At 47.5% G+C, this 22,706-nt stretch overlaps 2 protein-coding genes across 2 annotated transcripts in view; one reads left to right on the forward strand and one right to left on the reverse strand.

The window, feature by feature from the left end:
• Positions 1 to 200: 200 nt before the first annotated feature.
• YKT6 (YKT6 v-SNARE homolog) lies at positions 201 to 10,044 on the forward strand. Its single transcript, XM_007957919.2, has 7 exons — positions 201 to 304; positions 3,381 to 3,463; positions 5,305 to 5,405; positions 6,786 to 6,890; positions 7,397 to 7,462; positions 8,693 to 8,794; positions 10,009 to 10,044. The coding sequence occupies exons 1-7, from the start codon at positions 201 to 203 to the stop codon at positions 10,042 to 10,044; spliced, it is 597 nt and encodes a 198-aa protein (XP_007956110.1).
• Positions 10,045 to 17,970: 7,926 nt separating this feature from the next.
• Positions 17,971 to 22,706, reverse strand: part of CAMK2B (calcium/calmodulin dependent protein kinase II beta) — a 241,698-nt gene continuing 236,962 nt past the window's right edge. Inside the window, exons 18-20 of the mRNA XM_007957920.2 lie at positions 18,589 to 18,664; positions 18,388 to 18,482; positions 17,971 to 18,203 (exon numbers count right to left, since the gene is read on the reverse strand). Of these exons, the coding sequence (XP_007956111.1) occupies positions 17,971 to 18,203; positions 18,388 to 18,482; positions 18,589 to 18,664 (404 nt within the window). The remainder of the gene's footprint in view (positions 18,204 to 18,387; positions 18,483 to 18,588; positions 18,665 to 22,706) is intronic.

The following is a 22,706-nucleotide window of genomic DNA, read 5'->3' on the forward strand; positions in this document are numbered from 1 at the left end:
CCTTCGTTAGGTTTCGGGCGGCTACGGTAGTACCGGAACCGGAAGTGGATCCCGAGACAGGAGGAGGAAACCGGTGTCGGCCCCGTCAGCACCCGACGCTTGAGGGGCCGCGGTGGTGGGGCAGTCCTGAGCGGCGGTGGCGGGGCTGCTCCCTGCGAACCGGTGCCGCGGTCTGAGGGTGGCCCGAGGGCGCCGGCGCCATGAAGCTCTACAGTCTCAGCGTCCTCTACAAAGGCGAGCCCAAGGCGGTGCTGCTCAAAGCTGCGTACGATGTGTCCTCCTTCAGCTTTTTCCAGAGGTCCAGGTGAGCGGGTCCTGGCATGCAGGCCCGGGTCACTGCAGACCCGGTGACGGGGGAGGCCCTGGTTCGCGAGGGAAGCCTCGTACAGTGGATCTTAGTGTGGCCACCTCCTCAGTCAGTCTCCGAATTGTGCCTTTGAGAAATCATTGTCTTGTCGCGCATAAAAGGCTTCTTCCGTTCTAGAACATTATCTCGTGCTCAGTGTTTTTCAAGTTTTTCTTGTATAAAAATTATAAGGGGACTTTGAAACAGTGTAGATTCCCAAGATTAACGCCCAGATGTTCTAAACCAGTAGGTTGAAGCCCAGGAATCTGTATTTTAGCCAACGTCTTCCACCCAGTGAATCTGACTTAAGTAGTTCTGGTGCTGTAACGTGAAAGCTACATTGCTGTTATCTCTTGGGGCGTCCCACAGTTCAGTATGGGAGATATGTAATCTCCATTTTATGGGTGAAGCCACTGAGGCCTCAAGAGATTATACCACCAGAAACCAAGCCTAAATTGTATGCTAGACAGTGGTAGTACAAATTGGTTCAGCACTACAGATTTAGAAGGAAGCATTGACTCTGTAGGGCTACAGACTTCTGAATGTTGTTTCCAGGTATTTTAATTTTAGGGAGCTCTGTAGTGATACTGCATCGGAAACCCAAGGAGGGGTCGCTGTGAGTCGGATCCGACTCGACCGCAGTGCGTTTTATCGTTCAGTATTAGGAGCTCTGGTAGCACTGTGGTTAAGGCATTGGGTTACTAACTAAAAAGTCAGGAGTTCATACTGCTCCTCGTAAGAAAGATGAGGCAGTCTGCTTCCATAAAGATTTACAGCTTTGGAAACCCTATGGGGAGTGCTGTGAGTTGGAATTAACTTGATGGCAGTGAGTTTGGTATTAGAAGTACTACTCGAACTTCAGCCCATATGTGGGAGGGGGTAGGATTCCTTAGGTACAGTAGGAGAAGGACCCCTTTAGGGTCAATATCTATAGTTAGCTTGTATAGCTCTGGTGGAATTGGTCATTTGGATTCAGTTTTTACTGCTTCAGTGAAACTGTTCTTGATGAGAGTGCTTTACCAGTGGTTTGCAGGCAGAATCTTTAAAAAAAAAAAAGATTCTGTTGCTTTTTTGTTGAAATTTTCTGCTCCTTTTGGGCAACTGTCTTCTTGATATTTACCTTTCTTACCATGGCATCTAGCCTCTGCTCTATGTTGTTGTTTTTCTCGAATGGAACTTTTAGTGCCAGTTTGGCTACCTGTGATTCTTTGTCTTTTTTCCCTGCCCATTAGTTATATTAAAATTCTCAGAGATCTTGTTGTAGGACTTTTATTTCCTTGGTTTGGGATACCCACAACAGCTTCAGATGATTAACACAGCTACAACTGTAAGGGGACATCTCTATTAGGATCTCTTGAAATAACATGTATTCCAACTGAACTCACTATTTTCATTGTAAGACCTCCTCATTTCCAGATGTCTTGCACCATGATTACAATGCCCCAAGCGTGCAGCCTCTCAAAATTGCTGCAACTCTTCTTTTGTCAAAGCACAGTCTTGCTCTAAACTGTCTCTTTTTTGTTTTACTGCGTAGTCGTCTTTTTTAGGGGACTTCATCTCTAAGGGATTATTTTGATCATATCCCTCAGAATAGTAGTAACAAGTAATAATACTGTGTGCAAGCCATTGTGCTCAGTGCTTTGCACTGAATCCTCACAACAAATACTGATTTTATAGATGAGGCACACTACAGTGAGTAGCTTGCCCAAAATTACAACCTGGCAGTGTCAGTTTGTTCCAGAATCAGGGTTCCTCACAATTCTACATGGTCTTTCAGTGCAATTACAGGGAGTTGACAAAGGTGCGGAAGCCCTGCTGTTGAGAACCCTGTTCTGATGGGCCCTGTTGTTGTTGTTGTTATGTGCCATCGAGGCAGTATCACTAGCGAAGTAGATTGCCCAGTCTTCTTTCCGAGGAGTGGCTGATGGGCCCTTGTTGTTGTTGTTGTTATGTGCCGTCGAGTCAAACCCGACTCATAGCGACCCCTCCTTGGGCTTCCGAGGCAGTATCACTACGGAAGTAGGATTGCCCAACCTTCCTTCCGAGGAGTGGCTGGTGGGTTTGAACCGCCAGCCGTCTGGTTAGCAGGCAAATGTCTTAGCCACTATGCTACCAGAGCTCCCTAGCAGCCTTTTATGTCACCTTCCCAGTCAGAGGCTCTTTTTTGACCTCTTTGTTTCTCTGGCTGGACCCTCACTTGTGACTGCTCCATTCTGCATGGATCTCTCTATTAGGTCCATGATGAGCCTTCTCCTGCTGCCAAAGGCCATTTCCCACTTTGTCTTGGAGCTCTGGTAGCACAGTGCCTAAAGGCATCTGACGGCTAACCAGAAGGTTTAAAAGCAAAACAAAACAAAACAAAAAAGAACCTACCAGCTGCTCCACAGAAGCAAGACTGGGCAATCTACTTTCCATAAAGTTTTACTGCCTCGGAAACTTCAATGAGTCAGAATCAACTTGATAGCAGAGGGTTTGGGTTTTTTTGATTTGTTGTCTTGGCTAAGCCATTTCTCTCCATTCTTTCCAGTATCCTAGATGCCTTCTATGCAGACTTGGGCAGAGCCAGCACTCAAGGCAGTTGTGAGTGGCCTTGCCAGTGTTCATTGTATTGGTATAGCCATAACTGGCTGTGCATCACCTTAACAAATTTGTTGACATTTGTGTTTTTTCCATTGCAGTTTTTACTTCTCCTGCTTCTTGGCTGTTAATGGGGCATTGAGAGTAGGAGCTGCCCCCTTCTCCATTGTGTCTCATATAATGCTCTGACCAGAACATTAAACTGACTTTAGCTTATAGAAAATATCCCAAAAGTCTGGAGAGATGGGTTGTTTGGGTGAGCTAGGTAACAAAAAGATGTGGTTTGGATAATGGTGATTACCAGTATTTGAGCTTTTATTATTTGTTGGGAAGGCTGGGAGGGAAAAGAATGAAGCCAAGTATAAATGTCTTCTTAATATATAAACCCAGAGGTCACTTTCCATTGTGTTAAGAGACAAGGTGACAGAAAGAAGGTAATATGTGCTCTGTTTCTTAGTGTTCAGGAATTCATGACCTTTACAAGTCAGCTGATTGTGGAGCGCTCAGTGAAAGGCAGCAGAGCATCTGTCAAAGAACAAGGTAAGGAGCAGCCATCTTCTGAGTACTTGGCTGGCTGCAGCTGCCATGATGCAGACCACACGATGCCCTTAGCATGCACTGTCACCTCATGAGGGAGAGGGCTGCTTTCTGGGAGAACAGGAGCCTAGTCCTCATCTAGCTTTTCCTCTGTCCCCTCCTACTGCGTCTGCTACCTGTGCATAGTTCTGTGCCCCTGTGGAAGTCTGGGCTTCCTGGGTGAAATTGTCCCCAGACCTTGGACTTATTTAAGATGAAGGTCTGATTCTCTTGGATCAGTAAATATCCTTCATGTTATATTCCTCCCTTTCCCTTCAAAGTTGTAGTATCCTCAGAAAAGCATTTCTAGCTAGAGATGTCAAGGTAACACTGCATCTTAGGCTTCTTTGTTTTTTTGACTATAAATCTGAAAACATTAGTTTTTCCTCTTCATTATTCATTTTCCTAGAAGAATTTTTTGGTGCTTATTTTAGAAACAAGTCTTATATAGACTGGAAAGTATACATGAACTTTGTCAAACAGAAAGACTATTTCACACATGGTTGTACTGGGCTGGAGTCAGTGTGATATAAAGTTACTGTATCGATAATATAAATATCAATTATAAGGCAAGGCAGTATTGAAAATGCATATTCTAGGATCTCTGTCTCGACGGCACATAACAACAACAACAACAACAAGGATCTCTGTATTGTATACGTCACATAAATGAAACTGAATCATGAATGTTCAAATATTCTCTCAGTTCTCCCTTAGACTGTGTCTGCTTTTCCCAGCTTAGCTTTCCTTGGTCACTAATCTCACCTTCCCAGTTTCTGTGCAGTGTGCATTTATCTGTCCGTGTTTGAATCTTATTTATTTGGGAGTGTAAACAAGGTCTGGAGAACATTGGTGATAATCTCATAATCTCCCTTCCCCTCACCCCTTCCTTGTCCTGTTCTAGTCTCTGCCCTTTTCTGATATAAGGGATTCAGAATCTCTTTTCATCTTTTATTTGTTAGGTCATTGTTTAGCACTGGGATCTTTTGGATAAGATTCTTAAGGACAAGAAATTTCTTACTAGTGAATTATAAACTTTGTGTATAGATAAGGTTAATAATTGAATCTGTTCAAAGTAAGGAAAATTAACAATACTATAGAGAGAATATTTCACAGAAGTACTTGTACAAACTGTACCTTTTGATCCTATGATGACTTTAGCACAGTAACATTTGAGACCTGTACCAGTAATGGCTAATAATGGGCTTTATCTGTTTTTCTGTCTTTGGAGCAGGCTGAGTAGGCTTGCTTCAGAACGGAAGCCTGAGGCCCTGGAAGATGATTTCCTTTTTTGCTGCTCTGGGATGGTTTTTAAAGAAAGTGGAAGCTGCTTGTTTGTCCAGGTTCCCTCAGAGTTTGGATGCAGTGTAGAGTAGTGCCTCTTAGGCCTACAGTCCCCTGAAGCATAGTCAGGACTGACCTCAAGGATGTGACTTAGAAATCCACTCAAGGGTGTGTTGCTCTGGGTGTATTTTCTGCACCACTAGCAGCTCCTTTAGATTCTGGCTTTGTATATCCAGGCCCATGAGCATTTACTGATCATAAACCAGTGTAGGGCCAGATTGATGCCAGTGTTCTGGTGCTATGTGTGTTCCACATGCCATGCTGTGGAGCATCCATGCTGCAGAGCCTCTTCTAAAACCTCATCCCCAAACCTCTTCTGAGACCCCTTGAAGGTCAAGGTGGCTACATTCAGTCCTAAAATCAGGAGTCCAGGATTGTGATGCTTTGTCAAATTTTTGATGGTTTGAAAAAATCTAATGCTTTCATGTCACCTTCCTTGTGTACGATCTCTTGCTGTTTAGAGTATCTGTGCCACGTCTGTGTCCGAAATGACAGCCTTGCAGGTGTGGTCATTGCTGACAGTGAATATCCTTCCAGGGTGGCTTTTACCTTGCTAGAGAAGGTGAGTTTGTGTCTGGCTGGGTTGGACTTGGACAAGCTGAGTGGGGAGCATTACTGGACTGTGGTGTCAGGGTGACCATGGTGCCTGAGTCACAAGGGATGAAGTACATTCCTGTATACTATAGACTTTGTGTCTAAAATCAACACGTTACCAGCTTTTCTTCTTTTCGTCCATTAAGAAACAATTGGATATCCCTTTCCCAGTCCTCTCCCTGGTGCTAATATCTGCCCCTCAAACTACCTATGTCCAGATAAGAATCCTTAGATGCTCTGTTTTTCTTCTCACCTTTGCCTGCTACTGAATCATATAGTATCTCTTCCTTTGAAATGGAACCCCTGGATACAACTTCCTGTATCCTTGTGTCTCCCTTCTAGCCTACACTTTTGTCATTCTTTGGTACATGGCCCCACTTCCTGACTCTTCTGCCTCCACCTTCAGGATTCTGTTCCCCATACTTTCCCAGTCTAGCTCAGGACCCCACACTGGCCTTCATTTGTCTTCTAGATCACAGCAGGTCCCACAGTCTGCCTTGGGGACACACCTGCCCTCTGTCAGGCTTTGCCAGTATAGACCAGGGTCTACCTTCCCCTGAGTGCCCTCTTTTCTGACCAACTTGAATCTCACTTTCTGCATGGGGCCTCCACAATTACCGTAGCTCTCTTCCTAGATAATCAAGTACCACCACAGAGCTAAGCACTAAACGCTTGATTTTTTTAAAAAGTGTGTGGTGATCACAAATTCCTTGAAGACAGAGACCTTGTCTTGTTCTCCACATGAATCCAGTGGTTGCTTAATTTCAAAGGGTCTGATTTCCTTTCTGAGGAGCTCAGGTGGCACTGTGGTTAATTAAGGCATTGGGCTGCTAACTGAAAGGTTAGCAGTTGAAACCCACCAGCTGCTGTGTGGGAGAAAGACAAGGCAATCTGCTTCTGTAAAGATTTATAGTCAACCTTGGAAACCCTGTGGGGGTCACTATGGGTTGGAATAGACTCAATGGCTGTGGGTTTGGTTTTTTTTTTTTTTTTTTTTTTTAATTCGCTTTCTGAAGAATTACTTTGAAAAACTAGAGAGTGAGTGCCCATTTCTTCCTGTAAATTTATCATCTGATAAAAGTTGGAAATGCGTAATTTTAAAATTCAAATAACTAATCCCAGCCTGGGTATACTTCTTAATCCCAAGAATACTTAGCATATGCTTAATGATTAAAACTTTTTGGAAAGGGAACTTTAATCTAGATTTTCTTCTGCCATTAGATCTTTTCCCTGGGCTCTGGGAAGTCTGGGTGCCTCTTTTAGTGTGAGAGTCTCAAGATTCCAGCCTGTGCCTTGGGCATGGGTAAGCACAGGATGGGCTTGCTCATGAAGATCCTTTGTCTTACAGGTACTAGATGAGTTCTCCAAGCAGGTTGACAGGATAGACTGGCCAGTGGGATCCCCTGCTACAATCCATTACACGGCCTTGGATGATCACCTTAGTAAATATCAGGTGGGACTTAAAGAAACATGACATAGAGGAAAGTATGCACTGGGTTTAATGTGCGACTAAAACATCAACTGCCCTGAGAGTTCTGGCTCTGGTAACTTCCTTTTAGTCCGTTGCTGGTGCCCTGTCTTGAACCTTCTGTTTGAAAAATAGGAGCCCTGGTAGCATAGCGCCTGAGGCACTTGACTGCAAACTGGAATGCTGGCAGTTCAAACCCACCAGCTACTCCTCAGAAGGAAGGTTGGGCAATCTTCTGAAACCCAAGGAGGGGTCACTAAGAGTCGGATCTGACTCCATGGCAAACAACAACAACAACAAATTTGAAAAATGTAGAAACTCTGCATTGAAACCTGGGACTCTACAGTTGGAAGTGGGCTCTATCTCTGCTGTGTCTTTAAATAAGTGTTGCTTTTTATAGTACAGAGTATCCTACACCCTCTCTTTGGAGCTTTTGTTTCCCAAGTGGCTGATCCAGTCCTGATTTACTCTTATTTTTGACTTCTTCCCAGAATCCCCGAGATGCTGACCCAATGACCAAAGTGCAGGCTGAACTAGATGAGACCAAAATCATTCTGGTAAGCAAGAAGGGTATAGAGCAAATTTGAAGACTTAGGGCTTAAGGGACTTAACATTGATCAAGGATGGAGAGTTGAGATTTGTTTTTTTGTATTTAAAGCACTTTTCTGAAACTGATTATAGCCCATCTCTCCCAAGTACTAGATCCCTCAAACTTCAACCCTCTCCTGTTCCTCTCTTGGTTAATGGCACCCATTTTATATCTGGACCAGGCTTCAAGCACTTTATTCTCACTACTGGTGCCTTTGTTAAGTACACAAACTTAGATGCCTGCAGGGACCAGGCAGGCACCTCATCTGAGCATGGAGTCAGGTGGAAGGTATCTGTACCAATAGAAGGGCAGCTGTGTTTCTGGTGACACAGGCCTAGAGTCACCAGGTATGCCAGTTTTAGTAAAAAAGCTGGACCCAGCATTTTGACCTGAAATCTGATTTGTAACTGCTGCTTCTGTGCTTTGTGCTACATTTGGCACATAGAAAAATATCCACTTTTCACTTTGGGTTTAAGCCCTTACAGTCTTTGAACTCTCATCATGGCCCTTCCTTGAGAGGAATGGAGAGATTCTGCACAGTGCTATTGAGTAGAACTGATGGGGCCACACATGCCATTGTAGATTTTCTAGGAGTTATGTTTCAAAAAGATAAAAGGAAAATCGTTGAAATTCATTTTAGTAATTTATTTTGTTTAACCCAGTATTTGTCAATATTACCATTTCAACCTGTAATGAATATATAACATTATATTAATGAAATTATTTACATACTTCATTCCCTATTGAATCTTTGAAATCTGATATCCAATGATGGAATATCTCAATGGTTACTAGCCTCATGTCAGGTTCTCAGTAGCCAGTTGTCACTGATAGCTACTGTCATCCATCATAGCTTCACAACATAGTACCTACCCACTGATTTCTGTTCTCAAAGAACTCTTCTGGAGTGGTAATTATGTAATCCTGTGTTGTGGAGAATTTCTTTTGGGGAAGTACATCCCATTTAGAACCTTCTTTGATTTTACAGCAACATCAGCCAAGTCCTTTTCCATGCACAAATCTGGAATCCTTGAACTGAATCATGATGCTAGAAGGTGACATTTGTGCCATAGTACAGCTGTATTGGGTACAGGCCCAGAGGAAGTGCTTTTCTAGGACTGAAACTTCCACAAGAGGCTAATGTCAATGTCCACTTATTGAACAGAGTAAAAGAGTTATTTTCTTTTCTTTTGCCCAGCACAACACCATGGAGTCTTTGTTAGAGCGAGGTGAGAAGCTAGATGATTTGGTGTCCAAGTCAGAAGTGCTGGGAACACAGTCTAAAGCCTTCTATAAAACTGTGAGTGCCACCCTGAGCTTCTACTGGGCATCCCTTCACAAAACTGGTGGTGTGCTTGTCTCTGGAAGAACCCTCCATAACAGCAAATCTTAGACTGTTTCATAACAATGGATTGTGTTCACCCTTTGTGCAGTGTCAAAGTCTAGGGTGGTTAGCTCCAGGTTCCAGAAAGGCAAGAGGGACAGCAGGTGTGGTCAGGCACTGTTTACACCTTGCTGTTACTCCACCCCTGACCTGATGCCAGTTTCAGAACACACCTTTCCCAAGGAAGGTAATACTGGATTGACTTTTGATTACTGAAGTCAAAGATTAAGTCCTTAAGATGCCAGTAAAAAGGGCTTTCTAAAAAGGTACTTTAGGCTCCTAATTAATTCCCCTTAGGAATAGTATTTTATTGTCAAGGATTATTCAAACTGCTAATTTAACAGGTCAGTTAAAAAAAAAAAACCAACCAAACTCATTGCTGTCAAGTCAGATCCGACTCATAGCGATCCCTCTTTGGGTTTCCAAGGCAGTATCGCTACGGAATTAGATCACCCAGTGTTGGGTCAATAAGAAAGCCTTTTTGTGCAAGAATAACTGTTGATCCATTGCTTGAACAGTAGTAGGGATTGATTTACTTGATCGACCCTCATGCATTTGTGTTGGAGGGAGATGGCCAAGCAGGATTAGGGTTGTATTTGCAACCAAGGACATGGTAAGAGTGGTAACCTGTGGACCCAAGTAGGGACCATGTCTTTCCTGGTGAATATTTTCCTCTGGTAAACACAGCTGTCTGAGGTAGGGAGTGTTGGTGGAAGGCAAAAGTGGGACAAAGTTGGATTCACCCAATTCAGTTTGCACTGTTGTTTCTTAGCTTATACCTGGCTTAATAGCAGGAATTTAACTCACTTGTAGTTTGTATTAATAGATATTGGGGGGGGGGGGGATAAGGTTCCAGGATTCACATTGAAAACCTTAGCTTACCTTGTTTTTGGTGAGGCGAGGAGATCAATAGAGTTCTCTTTGTTCCCCTTCATCTTAGTGCTACGGGACTAGGGGGCAAGGGTTCCGGAGCCCCTGCATGCACACTGTAGCCTCGAGGCCTCCCCTTTCCCAGCAGAGCTCATTCCTTTGTGTGTACTTGAGGGGTGGGTGGAAGGGCTAGGAGAGGTGTGCTGGGCCACTCCGCCTGCCTGCATCCTCCTTTTTCAACTTTCTTTGTGTCTTACAAGGCCCGGAAACAAAACTCCTGCTGTGCAATCATGTGATGCCAGTCAGCAGAGACCCCTGCACTGGAAATGTCATGTCATTCACAACGAGAACTGTAATGCGCCTGGAAAAGAAGAAATTGTTACAGAACAGGGCTCAGAGTTGGGGACAATTTTCCATTTTGGAAATTTCCCAGGAGAACTGAGGAGGGTGGTGGAAGGGATCTAGGGGATAGGGGAATGTTCAAATTTATACATCAAGTTATAATTTCTGGAAAGATAATTTGAGGCCTGCAAAGGCATATTTTTGCACCAAATGAAACCATAAACTCAGTGACTCCTATAGATACTGAAGGACTCAGTTCTCAGATTCCCTCTTGCCCCCAGGAAGGGTTTGATGGGTTTCTGGTTTAAACAGAGTACTACAGGAAGTTCAGAACCAATTATTTCTTGACCCTTTTGTATATTAATTATATTAACATTAGAAGAAAGTCACTCCAGCAAGCAGGAGGGTGCTTCTTGATAGCAATGGGGCTATAAGTTTGGGCTGGGGCCAAGCTTGAAGACCACATTCTCTTGGGACAGCTTCTCCAGGCCACACTAGCTGGACCAGGGCAGCGGGCCAGTGTCTGTATGGTCTGTCAAGGGGTGCGGCCATGGGGCAGTTGGTGGTCAGTGGCTGGGAGGCTGGTGCAGGTGTTCTAGGGAGGTAGCCACTGGATAAATGTGGATTGCTGAGACAGCCATTCTGTTCTTAGTTTTGTGAAGATTGGCTTCCTGTGGAGGGCAGGGTCTGTCCCAAGTAACATTTACATTCAGTACCACAAAGATGACTTCAGTGGAGGTGTTTGGAGGAACAGGGATGCCTTGCTGTACTGTGCAGGCAGTGACCCATTCCAGCCAGAAGGTTGGAAATTAGGCCCAGGAAAATGGAATGTTTTTCAGTCGTTGGGGTGGTCAGCTGGAAGTTATCTATAGGGGAACTCCAACCCAGTGTCCTTGGAGCTGCCCTGGTGGCATCTGCTTTGACTTGTAATTTGATTTTACAATGAACATCTAGATCAAAGCAGTGTGTCCTATAGTCTCTCTAACCTGGTTTTCATTTGCCTCTCTGGCTGCCAGACTCTTGGCAAATGCCTGGGGTCTGGACATCTTTATAAGTGGGAAGGCATCTATAGCTTCCCTTTCTGCCCTATTCCTTGGCTCAGGAGAAGGGCTGGCTGGCCTGAAGAACTCTGTCAAGGGCTTGCTCTGTGCCATCTCTTGGCAGCTATGAGGGTTGGAGCCTGAGGTGTGGTCTGGGCTCCTGGGCCTCAGAAGTCCCTTTGGTCCTACAGGAGGCCTTCCAGGCGCTGGTGCCATGTTCTAGACTGCCCATTTTATGCTCTGCTGTGCTTTTGAGGACATAAGCTCAAGTTATACTTTTGGGATCCTGTCCTCACAAAGTCCCTGCTGGAATGGTGCCATCACCAAATTTTGAACCGGCATAGTCTCAAACCTTCCCTTGAGGTTATCTCCCTTGCTGTGTTGGCTCTTGATCACCTGATACATTCTGCCCTACCCTGCAGAAGTACCAGGCAGCCAGCCTTGACTGTGGGCTGGAGTGGAACCTGGTCTGTGCCTGAGACCCCAGCTCCTAGCAGCTTGCATGACATCTGTCCTCTGGTTACTGTGCTGGCCAAAGGCCTTTTGCCTACCTGTGTAATTTTCATACTGCCATGAGGCCATTGAATCCAGGCCTGGGACACTTCTCCTTTCTCATTCTGGGAGGTAGAATACCCAGCCCTGCCCACTGGAGCCCCGGTGCCTGAAAGTGGGCACTGACCTCGCCTTTAGTCCTTAGTGGGGTTTTGTCTCATTTCAGTTCTTAGACTGGGAAGAAAGGAACAATTTCCTCTTCTGTACTGGGGAGGAATGCGAGGGGGCAAGCAAGGGATGTGAATCTGCAGGACAGGCATGAGATTTGTCATCCTTATCTGCAGCCTTTCAGGAACAAGGTTGTGCCAGCCCTGCATCAGGTGGAGAGTCCTGTTGAACAGCATGAGTGGGGGCTGCTCCCTTGAGGCCACTTGGCTATATAATAGGCTGCTGTGCAGTGCTGCTGGTCTCTCTCATATGCTAATCATTTGACAAAGAGTGTATAATTGCTGCCTAACTTTTTTCTGTATTCTGTTTGTGAAGTTACTGTCTGGATAAATCTGTCTTTTGAAATTCTGTGTGTGTGGTTTGGTTTTTGAATATGGTCTCTGGCTATGTTGGCTGGGCTTTTACCGGAGGCCCATTTGAGAGCCTCACTGCTGGCTGATGGTCAGGCAGGCAGATACTGGGGGTGGGAGGCAGGGGAGATGGCCATCTTTATGGCTTTCTGGTGGGAACCCTTGTTTGTTTTTGCTATTAACCAGATGAGGGAGCCCTGAGTCGCGCTGAATCCTGTTCTCTGGTGGAAGCTGAAAGCTACAACCTGGAAACCCATTTGGGGCCCTGAGATAGCTAGAGAGCTACTGCCCAAGACCTGTACACAGTAGTTCCTCTGCATAAACCTCACCAGACTCCCTCACAGGCAAGGTGGGGGCTGGGCCCTGCAAAGTACCTCAGAGGAATAGCCCATCTTGCAGGTCAGAATGCAGTCCAGAACCTGGTCTTGCATTCAGTAAAGAGCTGAGATGGCTGCTCCATGAAGGTGGGATTAAAAAAAAAGCTTGACTCCTTTGTCCCTTATTTCACCAGTTAGAAGGCCAGGCCCTTGTGAGAGTCTGCCTTGTTTGATTGCAGCTCTGGACAGGTGGCCTAGGGACCTGTTGGTAGCTTGGACTTGGGGCTGAAACCAGAGAAGCCCCTGCCTGGCCCAGACACAGCCTGGGCTGCATCAGGCCCAGCTTCTGCTCAGAGGCTGCCAGGGTACCCATAAGGAGCTGTGCCCAAGAGAATTACAGTTAAAAGACTGATTGATGAAATACCTCAAACTGACTCCTCCCCCCAGTGCAAGGCTGGCCTGGGGTGCTGAGCCCAAGGGTGTGGCAGACTGATTCCTACCTTGTCTATAGTCTGTAGACCAAAAAAAAAAAAAAAAGGGCGAACAATGTGGAACAAAACTCAAAATCATTTGGAGGCAAAAAAAAAAAAAAAACAAACAGCTACCATTGAATCAAACCCCCATTGGGTTTCCAAGACTAAATCTTTAAGGAAGCAGGCTGTCTCATCTTTGGAGTGGCTGGTGGGTTTGAACCACTGACATTTTGGTTTAGCAGCCAAATAGTTTAACTACTACACCACCAGAGCTCCTTGTAATCTATAGAAAATAGAAAAATGCCAGAAATGATGCCTGCACAAGAACTCACTCCACAGCAGAGTTTGGGACTTCCAACCAGGAGGTACCCCCTGCCACACTCGCACCTTCCCTTTCCAGTGAGTCTGGCCTGGAAAAGCTGCTTCGGCTGCATTTGATTACAGCGATAGGCAAGTAGAGCCCTAGATTCAGTGCTGTGTCTGGGACAACGGGACACACACCACTGCCTCCATAGGCTCTGTCTTAGATTCCCTGTGACTGGGCTGTTGGGGGCCTTGCAAAGGGTATTTGCTCTGGGACTTTTCCACTCCAGAGGTCCTTCAAACTGCTACTTCTGCTTATGGTATACAGACAACACTGAGCTATGTGGGACTGGCCAGGCCCAGATGGGCCCAAGGTACCACCTGAATGAAGGAGGAGTTTGCTGGTCTAGGAATGGTTTGGAAGCCCACATTCTGTCCGAGGAAAGCAGTGAGGTATAAGGGCCTGTCCTGGCCCAGAGCCTGGATGCCATGTGGATGAGAGGGCAGGGATCAGAGCAGCACTAACCCAGATACCACAGGACAAGCAGGGTGCTTCTGAGGTCCCCTACTTGTCAGGGACACAACTGGACAATATAGCCCTTCTGGGTTGACAGATCATAGATAATGGATGGAGTCTGAGCCAGGGATAGGCTTCCACTGCCTGGTCTCTGGGACTGCCTTGAATATCTTCATCCCCTACTCCCTCTTCTCTTGGTCCCAGGCTGCCTTCTGTCTGTCCGCCCACTGTCAGTCCACAATGCAGTTATCCCTGCTGTTTCGGACTCCTGTACAAGTAGGTGTGTCATCATCACAGGATGTAAGGTGTGGGCCCCATGGGCACATCTACTGTGTATCCGACCTGCGTGGCTGGTGCACAGAGGTCAAATGCATAGCTGAGATGAGAAACTCAGCAGGACAGTCAAGGCCTAATCAGGGATCAGAGCTCCTCCCACCTGGAGACAGCCACTGAATGACTGCAGAAGTGAGAGCCTTAAGACTGTAGTTTCGAATCCCCAAGTGCAGGCCAGATGGCGCAACCCAGAGGACTGGGAAGGTCTGGAGTCGGGACAGCTGGTAGAAATGTAAAATGTGGCTACACAGAGTGGATCCTCAGGGGTGGCCTGAGGCTGGCCTCACCTTCCTTGCCCTACACTGGCTGGACTTTCTGGGCCAGGACTGGCCTGGGGCCTCAGGATGGGAGTGCTGGGTCTGACGTGGGGTAGGGTCTGCAGGTCCTGTCACAAAGCATCCAGCTGCACATGAAGCAGTTTGTTCTGTTTTTGTTTTATTTGCAGTTTCCCGAGACAGAACAAAATAAGAATTTTTGTACACTTACAAGGCTCAGAAAGAAAAGACAAAACTCAGCAAAAAGAGAAGGATGGTCCGCCAGCATGGGGGCAGCCAGCGGGCCTCCGTGTGCCCCCGCAGCCAGGCGGGCCACACACGGACACCTAGTAGCAATGCGAGGTGTGGTTCTCCTTAGAGATCATGCAAAAGAACTGTCCCCCGGGGGGGGCGGGAAAAAAAACCAACAAGAAAACAAAAAACCAATGATCCCAGACAGGTGGCTCTGCGGTAACAAACTTTGCGGTGGCAAAGTCCACCAGTCCACCAGTGCCCTGGCCCAAGGCCTCACATTCACAGTACCTGGAGATGTTTACCCTGTGTCCACAGAGGAAAGAAGGGCCTGGGCACTGACCATCCTGAGCACAGTGTGGATGGCACAGTGGATGTCCACTCTTGAGTGTCCCTCAGTGGGCAACCCTGAGTGCGGGACCCTGGGCCCACTTCCTACTCCATGTCCCTCCCTTGGTTGAGTTGTGGGGGGAAGACAATGTCCTTGTTGATAATGCAACCTGAATTGAAGCTGGCTGGTATTGGGCAGGGTCCTCCTGTCTGGGGCCTCTTCCTTGCTGGCCCCTCAGCTAGTCAATCCATTGAGCCATTCTCTGCAAGGGTCTAATCTGCATCTCACAGTGCCCACCTACAACATAGGTCACTCGATGCCCACAGCTTTGCTCACAGGGCTTTATAATTGGTATGGCCATGGAGAGACAACCTCCTCTTCACTCTCCTGTCATCTTTCCTCACAGACCAAACTGGCAGCTGATGATTACAGCCATCCCTCCTGGATCCCTCCCTCAAGTCCCAGTTTCTGCGCTTTGCTCCCAAGTGCCCAGACTGGGCCTTCCTTGGATCTCCAAGGAAGTCAGGCCATTCTGACCACACACTCTTCCTCCTGCCCACAGCCTTCCTTCTTACCCACTAATGGGTCCCTGCTGCCTCCAGGGCTTGGTTGGCAGGTGCTACAGACTCTAATCTCCCTGCAGGCTCATACTCCACCAGGCCCAGCTCATTCAGGGGCTATAGACCTGGGTGCTATTGGCCTGGGTTGGGGAGCAGTACCCCCAGAGGCCCCCTTGGTCAACCCCACTAATTCCTGACTGCCTGGTAATTTCTGAGAACCTCCTGTACTGTGCTCCAAGGGCTCTGACTTTGGCTTTTCAGCATATCTGGGCCCTCCTCCCTCTGCTTCCAAACCAAAAAAACAAACTCACTGCCGTTGAGTCAGATCCAACTCATAGCGACCTTTCCTTGGGTTTCCGAGGCGGTATCACTATGGAAGTAGATTGCCCAACCTTCCTTCCAAGGATTGGCTGGTGGATTTGAACCGCCAGCCTTCTGGTTAGCAGAATCCTACTGCTTCAGAAAACACCTAGGTGTCCCCACAGCTACCTGCCCCCATGTCTTCTGCCCCTTCCTGCATTACCCAACATGAGCCTGGAACCCTGTAGCTCAGCTACTGCAAACGCTGCCTAGACCCCTCTGGCTCAGTCAGGGCATGAGGCCCACAGTCCTTCCTCAAGTCTTCTTCCAGGTGGGAATGGGGCTCACCAAGAGGGCTTGGCCAGAGAAAGGACGTGACCAGCCCCAGGCAGAGGCCCCCTCCCCACAGTGGGTGTGTCCTTTTGGCCTGCCTCAGGCAGACATGAAGTCTGAAACTAAAGTGCAACCTACTCTGCACTTCACTGTCCCCCCGCCAGAAAAGATCAAAGCTTGGGACCCTTGGGATCTTCTGAGATGGTCTTGCAAGCTGAGTCAGGCCCAAGGCAGAGTCCAGAGTTGCTTCTGGTTTCCTCCACTGCATCGCTATCATCCTCCCAGAGGGTGGTGGCATCCAAGGACCCGCGAGGAATGCCAGCCAGCTCCAGGGGCTGAGGGGCTGGCTGGGCTCTTTGCTGTCGTGCATCATCCATGGGTGGGGATGGGAATGTGGGCACAGTGAAAGCCCTACACCCATCCTTTCACAGGGCTAACAGGACGATGGGTAGAAGGAAATAAAGCAGGTAGGAACAACAGCAACTTTCAGGCACAAGTAGCGGAGAAAGGAGGGTAGGCCCAGAGGGACATCCATGGCCCCATCCCCAGAGATGCCTGACAGCTCACAACAGCCACTTGCAAGCACACCACTACAGAGGCCCATGCATTGGCAGAGAGAATGCAGATGCCTTAGTTTGTTTATGGAGTGTGTGTGTATGTGTGTGTGTTATCTAACAAACTAACACCATTCAACATGGGAGTCAGCAGAAGGGGTGGAGCCTTGTGGACAATTTCACTGCCCCATCTGGTCACTGGAGACTGAGGTGCAGGATGGACAAATATGTGGAGCTGTGGGGGGAAGTGGCTGGTTGGTATCAAAGCCCCACAAACACCACTGATTTTTACAGATTGTTTTTGTTTAGTTTTTTTTTCCCCCATTTCATCTGATGTCTTTTTTTTTTTTTTTTTTTTGGTGGTTGTAGTTGTCATCATTTAGTTTGTAAAAAGAAATCACATCTGGTCTTGGTTTTTCTGCAGACACAGGCACCAGGGGAGGGGATGAGGCAGACACGAACATGCGACAGGCAGGCCGTGCGCCCTGAAGGGCGGCTTGGCTCCAAACACCAACTCCATCAGGATGAGACCATGGGCACGCAGCTCTGAAACACAGGGCAGGCAGGGCAGCCCTGTCACTGCTGGCTGGCAGAGGCAGGTGCAGGGAGGACAAGAACCACCTTCCTAACCAAGTCTTTTTACTTTTCTGACCTAGGTTTTATGGTCTGTAAAATGGGCACCCTGCAAAGAGGTTTAAGTTCATGTATACAGAAGTACCCAGCTCAGAAAATGGGATTCAAAATGTCATTACTCAATTACAATACTCTTCCTGTACAACTGAGGTTTGACTTTACGATGCCACTGCAAGAACCACCTGTGTACTTGCTCTCATGGAATTGTAATAAGGCTGTTTAGGCTGGTCTTGTTTTTGCCTCTACCCCTTGCCCACCATTAGAGTGTGGTGCCCATGGGCTGTGCTTGCAGGACCCTTCTTTACCCCATTAAATCAACCAGAAAGCTCAGGTGAGTCCTGCCTCTTGCCACCATGTGAAATTTAGTCCCTCATCAACTGTCTAAAACCTTCAGGGATCCCTGCCACACCCAACCTGATCACCTCTTGGATGAGATGGGGCAGCGGCCTAACATCCTGCTTCATGTGACTTCATTCCTCCAGCTTCATTTGGGGAAAAAAGAGACTTTCTTCCATCACCAGTGGGAGCCACCTGGGGTTACCTGAGAATGGCTCTGCCACAATCCCCACCACACCCCACTGCCTTCCCTGGGATGCTGCTACCCTCACCTTCACTGCAGCGGGGCCACAGGCGCGCCTGAGCAGTGGAAGTGCACGTTCTGCCACTTGCCATCACGGCGGTGCCACACACGGGTCTCCTCAGACTGGCTGGTACGGGGTCGACCCTGTCCATCGATGTACTGCGTGAGGCGGATGTAGGCAATGCAGGCTGCATCCTCGCCTATGACGTGCACGTGTGGATTCAGGATGGTCGTGTGGATCGGCTTGCTGTTCTTGGCGAGTACTGCGAGGTGGGTGGAGTGCTGGTTTGGACACTTCCTTGCCCCCACCTCAAGGGACAGGGGCCTGATCGCCAAAAGGGTGATTTGTGTTCTGAGTCTCTAGAGGCGGGGTGTGGGGTGGACCGACCCTTTGTACCAAAAAGGCAGGGCTCATTTGGGCTCCCCTCTCAAGGTCCCACCACTCACAGTTCTCGAAGTAGAATCTGTGGAAGTCCATTCCTTCTACCAGGTTGCCCAGAGCTTCGGGCTCAAAGGAGGTCAGGCCTGGGTCACAGATTTTCCTAGGGGGCAAGCACAAGTCAGGAGGGATCCTTTAGACCCTGGCTGGGGCAGGCAGCAGAGCAGAGGACAGCCCATCACCCACCCAGTCTGCCCTACAGGACTCACGCATAGGCCTCAAAGTCGCCATTATTGACTGCCTCAATGAGTTGCTCCGTGATCTTGATGATCTCCTGCTTGCGGGCTGGGGGTGGGGGGAGGCACACCACCAGTGAGTGAGCTGGCCCTGGGGCTGCCCCACACACACCCTTAGATACCCCCCACCAACACAGAGGAGGGAGTGCTTTTGCCCCTACTGGCCCAGCTCCTGTCAGGCCTGAGGGCTTGAGCCTTGTTCAGCCCAAACTGCTCTTTCCAGGGTCATCAATGGTCTGCTGACTTCCCAATGCAATAGCTTCTTTAAAAAAAATAAATAAAACATTTTAAAATGATAGAAACACTCCATACACATTACCAAATGTCTGGAAAATGCAGTAAGGGGGAAAACATCCTTGTAAGCCCAGCTCCCATAGTCCGTGGTGTGCTCTCCTGCCTCTTCCTTTCCTGGCTTTCACCCCTGCACACCAGCTCACAGGCTTCCTGGTCCTGCCTTCCTGCCTGCTCTTTATGCCACAACTGTTTCTGGAGGACTTCTGTGTGTCAGGCCCAGCCTAGGACCTGGGGTCACATCAAGAGGACAAAGATCCTGTCTTCAGAAGGGCCTCTGGCAGGGTGGCAAGTGGCTGCCTAGGGGAGCAGGTGGCTGGGGAGCTGGGGGGCTGGAGGCCAGGGTGGGGTAGTGGGTGCAAGATAAATGCAGGCTGGGGAGGGGTGTCAGAGAGCAAAGACGGAGGAAGCAAGAGGTGTGGGGCAGGCCTCCGATGGAAGGTACAAGAGCACAGAGGCGCTGGAGCAAAACTTCTCTGGTATCCCTAGCCTTCCAGCACCTGTTTATCTCTCGAGAAAAGATAACTCAGATAACTCACCTGTTTCTAGTCCTGGGCCCTGCTGATGCCTCAAGATACCACCTGCTCCTCCTATCTAAGTTCAGGATCCCCTGGGCAGTCCTACCAAATGCTGTAGCCCTCACAAAGGTCCTCTCCTTTTTTATTTTTTGATTAAAATTAAAATTCATTATTATTGCTAAATATTTTATATATATGTAAGAAGCATAGAGAATAATGGACCAGATGTACCCACACCCTTGTGGATTCAAATCTTAACATTTTTCATATTTGATCTAGACATTTTTTAAAGACATGAAACATTTTGAATATAGTGGAAGATCCCTGTGTATCCTTCAATCTTGCCCTTCACTCACTTTCTAGAGAAAAATACTATCTTAAACCAGGTATGTAATCGTTTCATTGCTGACACACATATACACACATATGCACACTCACATGTGCACCCACATGCACACACTCACCTGTGTACATACCTATATGTACACATCACAATGATTTTTTCAAAAGCAAAATACCTGCACATGGTAAAACTTCAGAGGTCAACAAATGCACTGAAAAGCTGGACTTTCCCTACCAGTTTCTTGGGGGTCATGGCTTTCTGAGCATCAGCACGTGTACCTCTCCCTGTGTGCCCAAGAGAGCCTCAAGGCCTTCCTTCCCACCTCCCTACCCAGCACTCTGCCCAGCCATGCTCCTGAAAGGGCTGCCTGGTCTCTCCATGTGGATGGCCACCAATCACTCAGTAAGGCCTTGGTGATGGGCATCAACAAGAGGTCCACTCTGGTCATAAATGCTGTGGTGGGCAGCCCCGAGTGCCTGGAGGGTGGGGGAGGCTGAGGAACTGCTGGATCTGAAAGTCTAATCGCAGGCCATTGTGAGGGGTATGGCCACTCGGCCCCCTGAAAATGACCCTGTCTACCTCCCCCTACTGGGAGGTCCATTAGGTACCACTGATAAAGTGTGAGTGCTGGGTGGTGGTGTCCTATGCGTGCTACAAGTCTGGATGGAGCTTCATTTTTAAAACATGTGACAGCCATGTTTAGGTGTCTCACTGCAGAATCCAATCCCTACTGCCTGGCTGGCCAAGGGAAGACTCCTCTGGGAGGATAGGATTTGTGCTCCAGAGTCCCTTCCCTGTGACCACCATGAGTCCTGCACACCTCAGCCACACTATCCCATGTTCTGGCACAGCCAATGGCCCTTTTATTCCCACCCTCTTGACTGTTCTGATTTCATCCCAGCAGCAACTCTCCTCTTTTTCTTCAGTTGCTTCCACACCAGCCCACCCACATCTCTTGCCTCTACCTGATGTACTTTCAAATTCAGAGTGGTCTGATTTCCCTCCTCCCTTTCCTCCTCTGGGGACCCCATGCACTGTTGCACTGGCCACTTCTGTGGTGGTGACTCTAGACATTCTATCTTCAGGCCTACCCTCTCCTCCAACTCCAGCCTAACGTTTTGAACACAAGGTCCTTCTGTTCTCAGGACAATGCCCTGCTGCATTCATCCACCCCTTGCCTGGCTGATGGATCCCTCCCTGACCCATACACCATCTTCCCTACAATTGTAGCACCCACAACACCTACTCTGCACCGGCTCACCTCCATTCTGGGTGACCTAAACCTCCCGCTCCCTTTTTCTCAGAATCACTCTGCCCTTTCATGGCTGCAACAAGGTCAGTGCCCTACCCCAAGTGAGAAGCTCACCCTGTCCCTAGGTCTGCCCTCTGGCTACTGATGGTTTGGGAGTCTGTGGAGGGCATACTGAGGTGTCTTGTTCCTTTCCAGTTCCTAGGCAGTCCTTCTAATCACATCATGGGAGATGTCTCTGGAGTTAAGATGTTCTGAACTATGTATGACACTTGTTAATCTCCTTTTCTAACAAAGAGTGGCCAGCTCAGTTTGAGTCCCTCAGTAGACAACAGAATGCAGTTGGAAATGAATGGCATTATTCTGCTTTCCATGCACTTTAATTTTATAGTTTAACCTTATACTTGTAGTATGTGAAGCTTATCTCCCATTTAGTGAAGTAATACTGAGTTTTGAAAAACTAATTATAATTAAAAATTAGAGCCAGGGATGAGGGTTATTGGCACCCATCTTGCCAACTCATGGAGGCTAAGACTGCAGCCACATAAAGCTCTCACAGCCTCACAACCATGGTAGCAGTGACAGCCAGCAGCCTGGCAGTTGGGGGTGGGGGTGGTGTGGTGCAGAATGGGTTTGGGGCACCCCAAAAGCTCCATCCCAGAGGACTGTCCCTATCTATCAGCAGCTCATGTGAAAGTTCTACTCTCAGGGTTGGTGCTTGTATGACCTGACTCTGGGCTCACTCTGAGTGCACAGCCTCATTCACAAGACATTTATTGAAAACAATCAGCAGCAATTGTATAACATCACAGCTTCCTGTCAGTTTGTCACACTGTGGTGGTTTGTGTGTTGCCATAAGGCTGGAGGCTATGTCACTGATGTTTCAAATACCAGTAGGGTCACCCATGATGGACAGGTTTCAGCGGAGCTTCCAGACTAAGATAGACTCTGAAGAAAGAAGGGGCCCTCCACTTCTCAAAAAATCAGCCAGTTACCTTTGAATAACAGTAAAACACTATCTAATATATTAATGGAAAATTTTATGAATACCCCTGATATACTGTCCGATATAGTGCCGGAAGATAAGCCCCTCATGTCAGAAGGCACTCAAAATACGACTAGGGAAGAGCTGCCTCCTCAGAATAGAGCTGACCTTAATGATGTGGATCCAGTAAAGCTTTCAGGACCTCCAATGGCTGATGTGGCATGACTCAAATGGGAAGGAACAGCTGCAAACATCCATTAATAATTGGAATATGGAATGTATGAAGTATGAATCTAGGAAAATGGGAAGTTGTCAAAAATGAAATGGAATGCATAAAGATCAATACCTTAGGTATTAGTGAGCTGAAATGGACTGGTTTGGGCCATTTTCAATCACACAACCATATGATCTACTATGGGCAATGACAAATTGAAGAGGAATGGCGTGGCATTCGTTGTCACCAATAATGTTTCAAGATCTATCTTGAAGTACAAGCTGTCAGTGATAGAATAATGTCCATATACCTACAAGGAAGACCAGTTAATACTACTATTATTCAAATTTATGCACCAACCACCAAAGCCAAATGCGAGGAAATTGAAGATTTTTACCAACTTCTGCTGTCTGAAATTGACCAAACATGTAATCAAGATGTGTTATCACTGGTAATTGGAATGCAAAAGTTGGAAACAAAGAAGAATAATC

The sequence above is a fragment of the Orycteropus afer genome, unplaced genomic scaffold (assembly GCF_000298275.1).
Source record: "Orycteropus afer afer isolate SDZICR_OR568_19922 unplaced genomic scaffold, OryAfe1.0 scaffold00823, whole genome shotgun sequence".
Lineage (NCBI taxonomy): Eukaryota > Metazoa > Chordata > Mammalia > Tubulidentata > Orycteropodidae > Orycteropus > Orycteropus afer.

Bases quoted from the DNA above. Each gene is read 5' to 3' on its own strand.
- YKT6 (XM_007957919.2), top strand. From the start codon at position 201: ATGAAGCTCTACAGTCTCAGCGTCCTCTACAAAGGCGAGCCCAAGGCG. The intron at 3,464-5,304 runs GTAAGGAGCAGC...CTTGCTGTTTAG, and splicing joins AGCATCTGTCAAAGAACAAG to AGTATCTGTGCCACGTCTGT. The intron at 5,406-6,785 runs GTGAGTTTGTGT...TTTGTCTTACAG, and splicing joins CTTTTACCTTGCTAGAGAAG to GTACTAGATGAGTTCTCCAA.